This window comes from Gekko japonicus, unplaced genomic scaffold, assembly GCF_001447785.1.
Source record: "Gekko japonicus isolate JY-2015 unplaced genomic scaffold, Gekko_japonicus_V1.1 scaffold33, whole genome shotgun sequence".
Taxonomy (NCBI): domain Eukaryota; kingdom Metazoa; phylum Chordata; class Lepidosauria; order Squamata; family Gekkonidae; genus Gekko; species Gekko japonicus.
In genome coordinates this window covers 1,154,710-1,170,555 of record NW_015174272.1, presented here as the reverse complement: position 1 = coordinate 1,170,555, position 15,846 = coordinate 1,154,710, and the positions used below count along the sequence as shown (strand labels likewise).

Genomic DNA, 15,846 nt, shown 5'->3' with positions numbered 1-15,846 from the left:
GGGAAGAGGCACAGGAGTCCTACAGTAGCACAGAGCTCAGAAACCCTGGCTGCTGCTTGGTGATTGCTCAGTAGTAGAAGAAGGGAATCACACCAGGGATGAATCTGAGGTATAAATATTTGTCTGCTGTTTTCTTCACCTTGTGCTTCCCATCCGGAATGCCTGATGAACCTCTATAAGGCTGCAATTCACAGCCGGGCATCCTGGCAGTCAATGAAGATGGCATTTAAAGAAATCGTTTTGGTTTTTCTTCTGTTTCAGGTAGGCACGACTAAGGAAGGCTTGGCGAACTGGCCGGTCATCGTGACTGCTCCAGGAGCCTTGGGGAAAGGTAAGGGAAAGGCAGAGCCAGGGCGAAGCCAAGGCAAGAGAACCCAGACATCACCACCCTCTCTCTAGGCAGTTTCTTGCGCAAGCAGAAGAGCAGAAAAAGTGCCTTGCTGGATCAGACCAGTGGTCCATCTTGTCCAGCACCCAGTTTTACCCAGGGGCCAAGCGGCTTCTGGTGTAGTCCAACAAGCAGGGCATAGAGGGCAGGCCTCCCTCTCCTTTTGCCTTCATGTGTCCTTGGAGCCAACAGGAGTGATGCCAGAGTGCTGCTCCCGGCTGGTGGATTGTGCCCTCTGATCAGATCCTCCGACTGGCATTGGCAGGCTGCTCCCTGTACCTCATTGCATCGCCTTCTGCTCGTCATGATGCCTTTAGGCTGATGTTTCTCGGAAGAGTGTTTTTAGGCAAGTGGATCCTTGAGGTGCTGAGACAGGGGGGCTGAGTTGAGCATGCATTTGAATGGGTCTGCTAGCTGTGCGGCTCAAAGAGGCCACCTTTGTCTGGGCTTGCTCTTTGTGAGGAAGAGTGGCTGGTGGAAGATCTGGATTAGAGCGGAGTGCCGGGCAGGGCTGTGAGCGTCAGTGTGGGGATGGGGATGGGGAGGCGAGTGGCAGCTGTTTGCAGTGCCAAGGATGTGAGCGGATGTAGCTGCCTGATAATGAGTCAGACTCTGGGTCCCCCTGGCCCAGTCCTGCCTTGCATGTTTCACGGCAGCTCTCTGAAGTTTTGGGCAGGGAGCTCGCCAGGCAGAAGCCGCTCTAACAGGAGGACAAGGAGAGATGCTCGGGATGGGCCTGCATCCACCTTGCTATCCTCCGAGAAGCTCAGGGTGGCCTACAGGATCCTGTTTCTTTCCCCCGCAGTCCCTTTGAGCTCACTGCTGAGCCCTGGCCCTTTCTCAGTGGCTCTTAGTTCAGCACAGGTCACTTGAAAATGTTGTTCAGTGCACCTTAGACAGTTGAAGAGAGCGGCTTTTTAAAAAGGAACGTACACTCTGGCCACCGTTGTTTTTTCATTTGAGGTTTAGATAACAGAGATGACCCTGCCGTTACTGCTGAGTGTCCTGTCAATGTAACCAGCATAGCCGCGGGCTTGAATTCTACCCCACGGCCCCTTTCTTGGCCTTTGCAGGGGTTCATGTGGTAGCAGTGAGCAGGATGATTGGTAGGGTTGCCAGCTTTGGGTTGGGAAATACCTGGAGATTTGGGGGTCTGGAGCCTGAGGAAGGCGGGGTATGAGGAGGAGAGGGACTTTGATGAGGTATGATGCCCTAGAGTCCCCCTTTCCAAAGCAGCTGTTTTCTCCAGGTGGTCTCTTCACGGCTCTTTTCGTAGCAGGAGCTCCTTTGCATATTAGGCGACACACCCCTAATGTAGCCAATCCTGCAAGAGCTTACAGTAGCCCCTGTAAGAAGAGCTCTGTAAGCTCTTGGAGGATTGGCTACATTAGGGGTGTGTCGCCTAATATGCAAAGGAGCTCCTGCTACGAAAAGAGCCCTGCCGGGGTCACCTGAAGATCAGTTGTAATCCCAGGGGATCTCCAGCCAGCCACCACCTGGAGGCTGGCCAGTCTTAACAACTGGGGTCATCTCAGCCTGCTTTTCCTCTCTGTTCTTTTTACCCCGAAGGAAATGATGTCTGAGACCAAGCTACAGGGTGAGATGAAGCCAGACGGGGGGGACAGCAGCGAGCCACTGACCACCCAGGAGCTGCTGCAGCGACTCCGGGAGCTGGAGGTAGGGGGCTTGTCTTGGCCATCTTGCTCTGGAAGTTCGGTCCTCTCCGGGACAGCTTGAAAGTTGGACCCGCAGAGTGCCTAGGCACCTGGCCTTACAATTTCACAGAAACTCAATGGAAGAAGCTCTTCTACACACAGAGATGCAGTGAATCGGGCAGGGGGAGAAACTGCACTCATTGACTTTCTGTCCCTCATTCACAGACGTTTGCTCAAGGTTTTTTTTTGGGGGGGGGATTATAGGGACCAAGCTGGCATCTATTTCATATGGCTGGCACCAGCACTTGGCAAGATGGGCAGCTGCTCTATGTCCACAATGTGTCAGAGGCTTCTCCGGGCTTCTGGTGCTTGGAAAGGTAGATTAAGATGAAGTGACGTTAAGTGGCACATACTCTCCTGAGAGAGGGGGCTGGTTTCTTGCCTGGGCTGGCCCCACAGTCTGATCCAAACCTGCCACTCCAGCCTCTTGCAGTTACACAGGGTTGCCTGATGTCCAGCCCCAAATAGAATCCAACCCACCATGTGCCACGCGGAGGGAATATGGTCTGCAGAGCATGCCACTTCAGATGACTCCAGCCAGCAAGCCAAGCCATGCGGATCTCTCTTGTATCTCCTCCCTGGTTGGCTGGCTGGCTGGCATCTTGGGCTTTTGGGGGTCCAGGTGTGTCCACAAGGGAGTAGTGGACCAAGAGAACAGACTTGGCCTTGTTTCTTAAGGCTGCCGACCCACTGAGGGTGTTGCCCTTGATTTGTCTAGGAAGAGTCTTGATCAATGTTCCCTCTAATCTGTGGAGTCCTGTGAGCAAAAATTGTACTTTGTGAGCTGCTGGCATTAAAGCTGTGAGCCAGCGATTTGGCTACTGCATAAATTAGTTTGCTCTGGAGCCCCCCTTCCTGAGCGGAGACAAAAATGTGTGAGCCGGAGGCTAAAAAACTGTGAGCTAGCTCACACCAACTCAGCTTAGAGGGAACACTGGTCTTGATGGTGACTTATGCTTTAGTGAAAAAGCTTCCCTGAATGGCAAGGGATCTGAACGGGGTAGGGAAGGGAAGCCTTACTCCCAGCAGTCCCCAGGCACTTCCAGAAGAAGATACTTGGATCCTTTTCCTCTTGTTCTCTCTGACTCTATTCTGTGTTTGCAGACGGAGAATTCAGTTTTGGCACAAGCCAACGAGAACCAGCGGGAGACCTATGAACGTTGCTTGGATGAGGTATTGCCTCCCCCTCCTTGGCTCTCCTCTGGGGGCAGAAGCCTTCCGTTGGGTCCTGGAGAGATCTGACTCACACTGACTTCTGTTGTTCTGCAGGTAGCCAATCATGTGGTGCAGGCGCTGTTAAACCAAAAGGTGAGTTGCTCTCCTGGATAAGCTGTGTGCACATGGGCTCCCCTCCCTCGCTCCCAGGGGTCCTTTGACTGAGCAAGAGAAAGGGAGAGGCTCCTGGCTGAAAATTCCCCTGTGTCCAATCTCTGCACCAGTCAGCACTGACTCCTTTAGAAGGACATCCTCATCGAAAATGGTGTGTCTGCTATTCTTTTCAGACAAGTTTTTTTTTATCCCAGGGCTGCTTCCAATTAGGAATGCAAAAATGCCCCCCTGCCACACCAGCAAGCAGTGAGGGAATGGGTGGGAATGTCATCTGCATGTCCCTTTCCCATGCTGTAGGGTCTGCCCCCCCCCCATTCCCTCCTTCCCTAACTGCACGTTGTGCAGAAGCCCACAGCCCGCAACCCTCCCAGTTGTGCTGCATTGTGACTGTGTGGCTCAGTAAAGAAATAAAACAATCCCTTTAGGAGTCTGAAATGTGGAGCCTAAGGTAATGTGGAGCTTAGCCCTCCCCCTCTCCCATGGAAGTGACGTGGAAGTCTCCAAATGGCTGTTCCACCTGCAGTCACTCTGTAGTTTCCCCTTTACTTTGGAGACAAGGAGAAAAACGGGTTGCCAGATGAGTTGTGCCCAAATGGGGCATGATCTTGTCTGGACATTCCCCTTTACGGGGTGTGTGTGTGTGTGAGTTGGTTCCTGATGTCCATTCAGGGAAAAATCCCCGTGTGGAAGCAGCTCAGATTATCTGCTATCTGTCACCCTGACCTGGAAAGCCCAGGCAAGCCCAACCTCATCAGACCTGGGAAGCTAAGCAGGGTCGACTCTGGCAAGTACCGGGATGGGAGACCTCCTTGGAATACCAGAGGCAGGAGGCAGGGGCAGACTTTATTCAGCCACCTCTCTGAATATCCTTCAGGCCCCCAGTAGGGGTCAGTCACCAGAGGTCGCCATGACTTCCAGGTGCACACATGAAAAATACAAAAACACCAAACCAAAATAAATAAGATTATCTGCTATCTGTCGTCACACTTTCCAGTGACATTTTTACAGATTCTCCTTTTCCCTATGCACTGCTTAGTGGTAGGCTTGCAATTTAGCTGTTATTCTCTTTGTCCAGTGTTGAAAGGGGGAAGGGTGATGTGTATTTATATGTTAAATGCATATTTCAGCTTTTGTCCTTCATGGAGCTCAAGACTTTGTCCATCATGTTCCCAGGAGGTCTCCGATCCATGCACTGACCAAACCCAGACACGTTTAGCTTCAGCAAGAAGGCTGGATTGTGGCCCTTCACACTACATGCTGGGAAATAGCTATCCTAATTTTTATCACACCTCTCCTCCAAGGAGCTCGGGGTGGGTGGGATACATGACCGTTTCCCAATTTTACCCTTGTAATAATACTCAGAGCTAGGGTCAGACTCAGGACTGGCTGAGAGCCGCCATGGGCCCCCCATAAAAATCCTGATCCAAACCAAGTATCATAACACAACAAATCATTTGGTTGGCTGTTACCATGCACCCATATAAACACATTTTAAGTTGCTAACCAGGATGGATGAGAAGGAGTTGAGACCAAGACTGAAAAATAAGGGTGGGAGGGGAGAGAGAAAAATTAGGAAAAGGGATAGAGGAATGGCAGGTTATGAAATGAAGAGAGCAAAACAAAGGAGGAGAAAAATGTGGGAAAGAGGAAGAGGAAACAAGGAAATATACAATGACGCTTTTGGGTTTTTTTAAATTTGGTACCACACACTAACAGGGCTGTCCCTTTGCAAGATCTGGCTGTGCAAACAAAACTGTGGAGCTGGGTGGATTTAAAGGAAGAGGAGAACCATAGACCGCTGAAGACAACAACTTTATTAAAGAGGCTGTGTCGTGGGAAGGACTGTAGCTTGTCCTGGCTGGTCTTATCTTGTCTGATGGGTTTAGCAGGATCTGAGAAGCAAGGGCCTTGGGCTCCTAGTAGAGGTTGCAGAAAGGCCTGGGCCACAGAGTCAGAATAACTCCTCTTTACTGTGCACTGCCTTCTCTGCGCCCCTAGAGGCTGCAGTGCAGAATTGCATTAGTTTAAAAAAATGTGCTTGGTGACTGCAGCATGACACTGGCTTCTGGGGCCTCTGGAATTTGTGCCCCCCCTCTCTGCCACTCTTAGCAGCCCTTGTAAGACTGAGAAAGAGGGGACCTGGCCCCACATGGCCGAGTAGGAATTTGAACTCAGGTCTCTGCAGTCATAATCTAATACCATATTGGGTGCCAGAAATTTTATTTATGTATTTAAAACATTTATTAGCTACCTTTCTTCTTATGGAGCTCAAGGCAGCTTACAGTATACATGAAATACATAAAATAGACTACTAAACCAAAATTTAAAAAATAAAGTTAAAAAAATAAGCTTGTCAGTTGCATCAGGGTTTGAACCTCTGCAGGGGAAGCCTGTTGAACTTTAGGTCCGATGCCTTAACTGCTCAACCATCACTTAAAATGTTAGAGGAGGTGTGATTCCCCTCAGGCCATTTTTCCTATGAAAGAATACTCTTTATGTTTAGACAGCACTACAGAGTATTTAATGGGCTTCATGTACATTATACTAGGCGGCACTCTAGGTTTGGGGCAAAACTATGGTTTATAGCCGATTTTATCATAGAGTTTTGCCCAAAAACTAGAGTGTCACTGCATGACGTCAGTGATGCGATGATGTCACTTCCGAGTGATGCTATTATGTCGCCTTTCAGGCCAGTTGGGAGCAGGATCCCCCCCCCCAAGCTAGCTGGCTGCCGGTGGGAAAGTACCCCCCAAAAGTGAGGGTTCCCGCCCCCCCAAGTGGGGTGTGTGGCAACCCTATGGTAGCTTATTAAAGGCACTTTGTAAGCTTGTGGCTGGGTGAGATTTGAACCTGTTCTCGGTAACTCAGGCCACACATTTTTAGCTACCCGAGAGCATTTTTAAAGCTTGTGGTCAGTTCCCACGTGGTGCTCTTAAACATTTGGATTTGTGGTGGAGATGAATAGCTCCCTGTTCTGCCCAGCAGAAGAAGCCTAACAAGGAATGCAGGGAAAACCCAGTTCATAACACTGGCTTAACTTGCACTACGGATGCAAAGTAGCTGAACTGAGATTTTCTCAGAGCAACATTTTATGCGACTTGGATGCAGGATTTTGATAGTATGCACCAGACAGACACTAAGCGCCCCCTGTTGTCTCAGTGGGAGTGTATGTAAAGATGGGGGGGGGCGGTGGCCTGGTGAAGTGACCCCACTCACTGACATGCACAACTCAACCCGCTGACCCCCTGCTGTGTTCTCAGGACCTCCGTGAGGAATGCATCAAGCTGAAAAAGCGGGTCTTTGACCTTGAGCGGCAAAATCAGGCACTGAGTGATCTCTTCCACCAGAAACTGACATCTGGCTCACTGTCCCAGGTAGGTCTCCCGCCACTCATCTCCTGCCGTTGCACAGTCCACACTCCTGGGGGCTGTGCGGGAAGATCGCAGGCATCTTCAGTCCTTGGCATCTACAGCTAAAAGGACTGGGGAGTAGTAGGGTGACCCTAGAGACCCTGGAGAGCTGCTGCCAGTCAGGGCAGACAACACTGACCTTGATGGACAAACGGTTTGACTCAGTTTATCAGCTTTATGTGTTCAAACGCTCATCTACATGAGTCAGGTGATCAGCACCCTGGTGCCCGGAGTGCTGACGGAGTAGGCAAATCCCGTGTGGTTGATCCGGCCAGTGCGGTTGGCTTGGTCTTCTCCTGAACGGTGCAGGATCACACTATGAAGAAGCAGCCCCCGCGCTACCCTGGGTGTGTGCGCGTGAGCTTACATGCATCTGTGTGGTTTGATTTAGGGGAACCTTTCCATGCTTATGGCCGGTCTCTTTGTCCTTCAGCTGCCCCCCCATCCTGCTTCCCTGCTCTCTGACCCAGTTTCCAGTTCCCAGCCAGACACGGTAGAGAAACTCCAGGCCCCCCTTCCCCTGGGACGCTGCATTTTGCAGAGAGAGGTAAGTTTTGTGAGCCTCCTCTTCCTCTCCCCTGCGGTGGATTGCATGCCAGGGTCGAGCTCCCTCTGCCACATCCAGGCAGCTTCCTCTGTTGCACAGTGTCTTGTAGCCGCTTGGAGAGCTGAGGTGGATGATTCCTGGTAGCCGGCCCAGAGCCATTAATTGCCTTGCTGATCAACAGTGTGGAAAACAGCCGATACCCCCAAAGTGCTGGGCTATACAACTCCCACAGACTCACGGGCTATTTGGACATGGCTCAGGTTTCAAAAGGAGGTGGGAACCTGGGCCAAAAAGGAATTTGGGGAGGGTGCTTTGTGGCAGAAGCAAACATCCAGGAGAGACGGGCAGCCAACGGCATCAGAGATATTCCAAAAGTACTCGTGACAGGCAAGGAGTTGGTCCTCCTAGCAAGTGGAAGGGGGAGGGCATGGGAATCTATGGCCTGGTTTAGCACCGAAAACCAGGGCCGGGCAGGTGGCCGAGATCTGGCCTTGAGAGCTGGCAGCATGGGGTCTGTAGTGGGGGTGGGGGTGCAATTAAAACAAGGCTGGAAAGGGGAAGCTCCACCCACCCTCAGCTGTGCCCACCTTGCATGCCCTTTGAACGTTGCTGGATGTGTGGCAAACGAATGTAGTAGCGGCAGTACTGGTGGGATGCCTCCTTAGCTGCTGTGGAGTTTGGGGCAGAGAGAGATAGCTTTCACACAGAAAATGCTGAGATGGGAATTGGGATCTGGATCTTACACTTCTTGCATCTCTCCCTCCCTCCAGTTTGGTGTAGTGGTTAAGTGCGCGGACTCTAATCTGGGAGAACCGGGTTTGATTCCCCACTCCTCGCACCTGCTGATGTGACCTTGGGTCAGTCACAAGCTCTGGCACAGCTGTCCTTGAAAAAGAGCAGTTTCTGTCAGAGCTCTCTCAGCCCCACCCCCCTCACAGGGTGTCTGTTGTGGGGAGGGGAAGGGAAAGGAGTTTGTAAGCCACTCTGAGACTCCAAGTGAAGGATGGAGTATAAATCCAATCTCTTCTTCTTCTTCTCCCTCCCTCCCTCCCTCTGTGTCCTCTGATCCGCCCCAGGCCATCTCTGAGGAGCCGTGTGTGGGCACCCCAGGGCCCAACTCCCAGGCCTTGGAGGCTCTGTCCCCCTTCCTGCGGAAGAAGGCCCAGATCCTGGAGGTGCTTCGCTCCCTGGAAGAGATGGACCCCCTGCTTTCCTTTCCTGCGCCCTGGAGGGACCCCGGGCAGCCTGTCTCCCCGGAAGGCGTGACTGCCGAGGCCTGGCCGTGCCTGCTGCTGGGGCAGGGGGAGAGTGGGCCCGGGCAGCTTCCCTCCAAAGGAGAGGGCAGCTCCTCCTCCTCGTCGGATGAGGCTGGCGAATCGGATCCGCCGGAGAAAGGGCGTTCTGGGCAAGTGCTGCTCAGCACTCTCACTGAGCACAAGCTGGACCTGGGGGATGTGGAGACTTACCTGCAGCACGTCCTCCGGGAGGCGGGAGAGAATGCCCTGCTCAACGGGGAGCCCGGTGGGCCCTGCCTGATGGAAGGCTCTGGGGGCCAGGTCAGCAGCTACAAGCACATCCAGGCTGTCAGCTGCCTAGAAGCCTTAGGGCCCCCCTCTGCCTGCAGGGAGCCGGCCTGCCTCGGTGTCTTGGCACCGAGCGAGGGCAAGAACAAGTCCTGGCAGGGCCCCCCCATCCCCTCACCCTCCAAGGTGCTCAAATTACTGAAAATGCCACCGCCGCCCAGCCCTGCCGCCCTGCGCCTCAGCCCCCAGCTTACTCGCAGTTCCAAAATCCCGTGTCGTAGCAATACATACGAGGTGTACCATTCTCCCGCACCCAGCCGAAAGGGTTCCCCCGACAGCCCCTTCCCCACTGACCCTGGTTTTGCTGCGGGGCACCCCTCCCCCAAGGCTGGTCGGCACCTTGTCCCTGTGCCACCCAAAGTCACGCCAACCTCCCCAGACCCTTTTGGCTACCACAAGCCCCACGAGTATGAGAACATCCTGGAGCTGTCCCTCAGCAGTGCCATGGGCTCTCATTCTCACCCACCGCGAGAGGCCAAGCCAGACGTGTCTGAAGCACATCCGCCCGCCTGCCGCTCAGCACCTCTCCGGACAGTGCCCCCCAGTGACGGTTCTCCGGAGCCTGGCCTGTTTGCCGGTGGGCGGGAGAGGGCGGGGGCAGAGGGCCGGAACTCCCCGCCTCTTGCTCGCCGAAACACAGACGGCTCCAAGAAGGCTGCAAACGGGCCAAGCAAGCGGGTGCCTGAGGTGGCCAACCTGCCCTTCAAGGAGCGCCTCACTGTGCTCGGGAGGCTGAAGGGCCCCGAGGGAAAGGAGCAAGCAAACTCCGAGAAGGGGAGGGCCCCGGCCCGGCCCTGTGAGCGTTCGGAGAGCTTTGCTGAAGCCCACCCTAGGCTGGGCACTGGGAGCAGCAGCCTCAAGCACCACGAGCCTTGCCACGGTGCGGAGCCCACCCCTCGGTGCTACTCTTCACACTCTGTGGGCTCCCGGGGGAATGACCCCGAGCACCACAGCTCCAAGAACCGTCAGCTGGGGATGCCGGCCACGAGGAACTCTGCCAAGGCCCCGGCCCCAGGAAAGAATGTCAAGAGCCCTCACGGGAGTCCTACTAAGTTACCTTCCAAATCTCCTACCAAGGCCCCTGGGCAGGAGCCCAAGCCATGCCTGCCACCTGCCAAGCCTCCCGCCACCAGTGTGGGCCGCAAGAACCCCCCTTGCCCGGACCCTGCCAAGGGCAAACCCGGACTCCCGGCCAGCATTGAAGAAAAGGTGATGAAGGGCATCGAAGAAAATGTCCTGCGGCGCCACAAAGGAGGGCCCGTGGCTGGTGAGGCAAAGCAGAAGAACTCGAGCGGCCTCGCTAGCTGGTTTGGCCTGCGGAAGAGCAAACTGCCCGCCCTCAGCCGGAGGCCAGAGCCCCCCAAAGCCAAGGAGGGCAAGCTGGTCTCTCGCCGGCTGGAGGCAGAGAGCCTTAACATTTCCAAACTCATGGAGAAGGCGGAGGACCTGCGCAAGGCCCTGGAAGAGGAGAAGGCCTATATCAATGGGCTGGCCTTGGACAAACCACGCCCCCACACCTGTGATGCGGGCCACAGCCAACTCACCCTCATGTACCAGGAAGTGACTGCGGAGAACTTCATGCAGCAGCTGCTCAACAGGTAAGTGATAGAGCTGAAATACATGGGCTGCAGGTCAGGAAACAGGGTTGGGGTAATTACACGTAATGTGGAATTCATTGCCAGGGGAGGTAGTGATGGTTGCAAGAACTGATGGCTTTAAAAGGGGATTAGACAAACTCGTGGAGACAAATTCATCACGACTGCTTGCCAGGGTGAGTATAAGGAACTTCCGCTTTCAGCGGCAGGGCACATCTGGTATCAGTGCTAGGATGCAACATCAGGGAAGGCCTCAGCTTCTATGCCAGGTTGTTGGCCAACCAGTTACTCTGTGTGGGACAAGATGCTAGACCGGGTGGACCCCTGGTCTGATCCAGCAAGGCTGTTTTTGTTCATAATCTCAAATGCGTGGTGCCTTAGTGCTCCTGTCCTGTAAACGTCTCTAGTGTACACCTGTGTAAGTCCACCCACTTGCTCAAGAGGTTTGTTCAAGAGATCCCAAAGAGGGAGCTGGAGCAGGAGGAATGGAAACTATAGCAAGTCTCATTGACAAGACTTTAACAAGGCAAGCGGGCAGAGTCTGAAGGATTCCTGGCAGGGAGCTGGGTCTTTTCAGCTCTGTAATCTGCATGCAGTCCAGGTTGGGTCTGTCTCCTAGTAGCAGAGGGTCATTATTTCCCACCTGCTGGAGCTGAGAACAAGATTCCAGAGAGGAGGAATGAGACTGATTGTGTCCCTTGTGACTGTGCCGTAGGGTGGATGGGAAAGAGGCTCCGTTTGAGGGTCACCTGGAGCAGAAGAGTGAGCTGCAGGGCCTGCAGAGGGGCTTGCATGATGCCAAAGACCCCCGGCTCATCCGACCTCCACGCAATGGCATCATCGGGCACCTCCATGCCTGTCCGGAGGCCCCTCCAAAGGTGAGTCAGTGTTCTTCACAGATAGTGGCATGCCAGATCCCACACACGTGCTGGTCTTCTATCCGTCTCCTGTCTTTTCCTCTGCAGCTTCAGGATGCGACTTTGCGAGAGGAGATGCCGTCTGACGACAGCCTAGCTGATTCGGTGACTTCTCAGCACTTCGCAGGCGAGTTAATTGAGGAGGGGGGAAAGAGGGCATCTGAAGGAGCAGATGCTGGAAGGTGGTCCCTTTTCTCAGAAGAGCCGAGCTTGATGAAAAGATTGACTTAGAGTAGCTCCGGGTCACGTTCAACTGAATTGTTTTCCAAAGTGGGGACTGTGATCACCACTTAAGTCTAGGAAACCAGTGCGGTGCTCATACGAAAGAATGCACCCCTGTAGGCATCTAAGGATCATTCTAGACAAAATCTTTAAAAATCTACATTTCAGCCATGTGATCCCCCAATTTGGAGGAGGGCAATGTGAGGAGACATTTCCCCAGAGAGGATGGGATTCTTCCCATTTTGCCTTTTGAAACAACAACTCCACTCACATTGCTCTGTAAGGCTTGGAGAGAAAAAACCAGGTCTTGCCCATCCCTTTTCCCTTCCAAGACTAATAGGATTTCGTGTGCTGTGGGCTCGATAGGCAAAAACATGCAAGGTTGGAAGGATTAAACCGTCTCATCCTTCTCTGCATTTGTAACTGGAGTCGGGCGTGCCTGAAAGGCACTTGTTGAAAGCACTGTGAGGAACAGGCCAGTGATCTGCCTTATTTTTCTGCCGTTTGTGCCCTGTTGCTGGTAACTCTGCCCCCACCTCTGAGGCTCGAGTCCCGAGGAGTCCTGCTGAGGACGTCCTCACAATTCATTGCGAGACAGAGGGCCCACGTTCCACACACCGAAGCGCTGGGTCCTCGTGGCGAGAGGCCAACGAGTCCGTGCTGCACGGGAACCTCCGGGGGAGGTGTGGTGGGCCTGCCCTTTTCATGAGAACGTAGGAAAGAGGACTGGTTCCATCCTTACAGAATGGGGGTTTAATTTAGCTGTGTGTTACATTCATGTGTAATGTGTAACGTGTATATCTTTGGACTTGGATTTATGGAGCAATGTAAGATTAAATATTAAGTGTCTGTGGAGAAGAGAGGAAGCACTGGAGGCTTCATTAAATGGGCATTACTTATTGATACGTGCAGAGGGGGAGATGGGGCTCCTGGATTTTATTCCAGGCTCTGGGCGCAGCGTCATTAAACGGGTGCCGGGAGGGGACGGGCTGCCAGGGCTAGGCTTGCAGCTCAAGGCGGCGAAGATGGGGAGGGCCCCGGGGGGCTGGGTTTCCTGCCTTTTCCCCGGACAAAGGGCTCGGAGGTGGAGGTCGGGGCCCAGATTCCCAGAGGAGCCTTCTCACTCTGGGAAGTGTGTCTGTGTTGTCACTTGAGCAGCGGCTGGGGGGAGAGGGGACTCTCTCCGGGACTCCGGTCTTATTATCGCCCCCTCCTTGTGTCCACAGTATGTAGCTCTTTGACGCGGACCCTGGACAGCGGCATTGGCACCTTCCCGCCACCAGATTACTGCAGCGGGATGCCGTGCAAGAGCGTGCCTAAGTTGAGACCCCGGCTCGGCCCTCAGCCGTCTGGTTCCTTCCCAGTTAGGGGTCCCCCGCCTGTCACCAAGGTGCCCCGCAAAGCCCGGACGCTGGAGAGGGAGGTGCCCAGTGCGGAGGATCTGCTGGGGCCTAGCAAGCACCAAAGCATGCCAGCTTTCCACGGGGTCTTAACCAGCGCTGAGCCATCCCCGGGGCATCGTGATCGCAGGGGCTGCTCAGGAGGTATGTACAATTTCAAAGGACAGGAAGGGATTAACTGAAGAGGGGCTGGCATGCAGCCGGTGGCGGGGGGGGGGGTCATAAGCTCTTGGTGCCAGCATTGTTGAAAAGAAGAATTGCGGCCTGTTCTTCATTTTTGTTGGCCAGCAGGGACATTCGTCCCAAGCAGTGTTCCTCCTAAGCTGAGTTAGTGTGAGCTAGCTCACAGTTTTTTAGTCTTCAGTTCACACCTTTTTGTCTGAGCTCAGGAAGGAGGGCTCCAGAGCGAACTAATTTATGCTGCAGCCAAATCACTTGCTCACAACTTTAATGCCGGTAGCTCACCAAGTAGAATTTTTGCTCACAAGATTCCACAGCTTGGAGGGAGCCTTGGTCCCAAGCTCCTGGGACTGCCATACTCTGGAAGGGGCCTCGATTTCTTTAGTGCTCTGAGAGAGGCCAAAATTCCCCAGGTGTATCTCCCATTACTTGGCCCCTGCTCAGCAACTCTGAGAATGGGGTAATAAGTCCTTGGGGCTGAAGGCCTATAGAGAAAGCTCCTTTGGGCTGGATTGAGGCCCTGGGCCTTCAGTCGCCTATCCGTGGGAAACCCTTAAAGGTCCAGAGGCCTTGTCCTTGTCCCTGTGTCCCACATGGACTGTGGGCACTGCATCTGCAGGAGTGCACTCTTGGAACTGTGGCACCCGTGCTGTAGAGGAGGTGCTCACTGTCCACGGTGTTTCAGTCCTGGCAGCTCTTTGGCGGGCTCTGGTGAAGCGCTGCATGAGCAATGGTGCAGGTGAGCAAAAAGGAAGGGGAGTGTGTGAGAGAGAGAGAGAGCGATGTGGTGGCCAGAGCCAGCCAGGGTTCCAGGGACTCCTTTTCTCTGGCCGAGCTCTTTGTGGGATCACCATTCTTTGGAGCTTAATTGCCATTGGCTTTCTGGCTGTTAACAGCTGTCTGATAGGCCAAAAGAGATGCAGCCTCTTCTACCAGTGAATCTTCGTGAAGGGAAAGCTGCACCAGTTGAATGTGTTCACGAGATCAGCTCAGACGCAGCTGTTTACTTGCCCTCCCAGAAGACGTAGATAGGTCTCCAATATGATGTGCATGTTCTGAGTGAGCATGTCAATAATTCAGTGTTTGGCCTGCAGGACGTTCACTGCTCATCCTTAGCCCTCCTCAAGTTAAAAGGCTGTTGGGTTTTGTCACTGGAGGAGGCCCTCTGCCTGAGTTCTTGGGGGAGCTGTGGCCAGTCAGAGAGGACGATACTGGGCCGGATGAAACAGTGGGCTGGCTGGGTACAACACAGCAGCATGCGTTCATGCGCACTGAGGAAGAGGCACTGGAACATTTTAATGTTGTGACCAGAAGAACCCTAATTAAAACAAATTACATTGGGGAGGCTGTCTTTTACATGCATCAGAGTATTGGGGGGGGGGGCGTCCCTTTCCTGTCTTTCCTGCCATTGACCAAGGAGTGTTATGATGCACACCAGGAACATGTTGGGCGTCCAGAGGCAGGAAGGACTTGACCCCACTGTCTTTGTCAGGCCATTTCCACCTGGGTTCAAGGTTGTTGAGGAGGGGTCCTCCCCCCCCCCCGTTTCCCCACAGCCTAGTGGTGCATTCATTCACCTTGCAGGGTTTCCATAACTTTTCTCTGATCTTTCTCAAACCTGTTCTGCCGTTATGTTTTGGGAGAAGATGAAAGGAAAGCCTGGATGGCTGCTGCATGAGCGGGAAAGTTTGGATATTCTCATGCCTACGACAGCCGTTTCCCCTGTCTCGGCCATTTCCTCACCATACCACGGGGAAACATTTTTTTTAAAAAAATCTGCAATTGAAGACCATTACAGCAAAAAACGGAAGAAGTCCCAGTGGTCTGAGGCAGAGGGTTGGCCTCTGCCAAGGGACATGGGCAGGGAAACTGTGGGGACACCTGCCCTGTGGAAACTGTGTCGTCACCAAGGCTCCCTCTAAGCTGTGGAGTCTCGTTAGCAGAAATTCTACTTTGTGAGCTCCTGGCATTAAAGTTGTGAGCAAGCGATTCAGCTCCTGCATAAACTAGTTTGCTCTGGAGCCCCATCCTTCCTGAGCTGAGACAAAAAGGTGTGAGCCAGAGGCTAAAAACTGTGAGCTGGCTCACACTAACTCAGCTTAGCGGGAACACTGGTCGTCACTGCACTATATTGGCTGCGGCTGCTGCCGCCGCAGCAAGAAAACCACACAAGCCTGTGCCCATGTAGAAACCATTGCAGCCTGGTCTGCCTCACAGGTTGGTTGTTTTGAGGACAGAATGGATGAGGGGAGAATGTCATCGTCAGCTGCTTTGGGTTTCCACTGGGGAGGAAAGCAGGGAATACCTGTCTCAGTCAGTGAAGGTGTCCAACTCAGTACATGCTAAATGATTCTCTCCTCAGAAGTTCATTTCTGAGTATTCTGTGGGGGGAGAATAAGTGTTATTTATTTATTAAGCAAATTATCATCGAATGCGCTTCTTGGTGTTCTGCTGTTACGTGTATATGCTGAAGTAGCTGGGGAGGAAGGAGGGCTGCTGGAGAAGGTGGGGTACTGCCTGGCAGGCTCCTCCCCCCCCCTGCTCCAGTTACCTTCCTGCT

The 15,846-nt window shown here is 53.5% G+C and overlaps 1 protein-coding gene across 1 annotated transcript in view; it reads left to right on the top strand.

Moving 5' to 3' along the window:
* Positions 1-285: 285 nt before the first annotated feature.
* Positions 286-15,846, top strand: part of NCKAP5L (NCK associated protein 5 like) — an 18,946-nt gene continuing 3,385 nt past the window's right edge. Inside the window, exons 1-10 of the mRNA XM_015423660.1 lie at positions 286-331; positions 1,958-2,065; positions 3,208-3,276; positions 3,373-3,411; positions 6,693-6,806; positions 7,276-7,389; positions 8,466-10,570; positions 11,283-11,445; positions 11,533-11,611; positions 12,933-13,250. Coding sequence (XP_015279146.1) covers positions 1,961-2,065; positions 3,208-3,276; positions 3,373-3,411; positions 6,693-6,806; positions 7,276-7,389; positions 8,466-10,570; positions 11,283-11,445; positions 11,533-11,611; positions 12,933-13,250 — 3,106 coding nt within the window. The 5' untranslated portion in view covers positions 286-331; positions 1,958-1,960. The remainder of the gene's footprint in view (positions 332-1,957; positions 2,066-3,207; positions 3,277-3,372; positions 3,412-6,692; positions 6,807-7,275; positions 7,390-8,465; positions 10,571-11,282; positions 11,446-11,532; positions 11,612-12,932; positions 13,251-15,846) is intronic.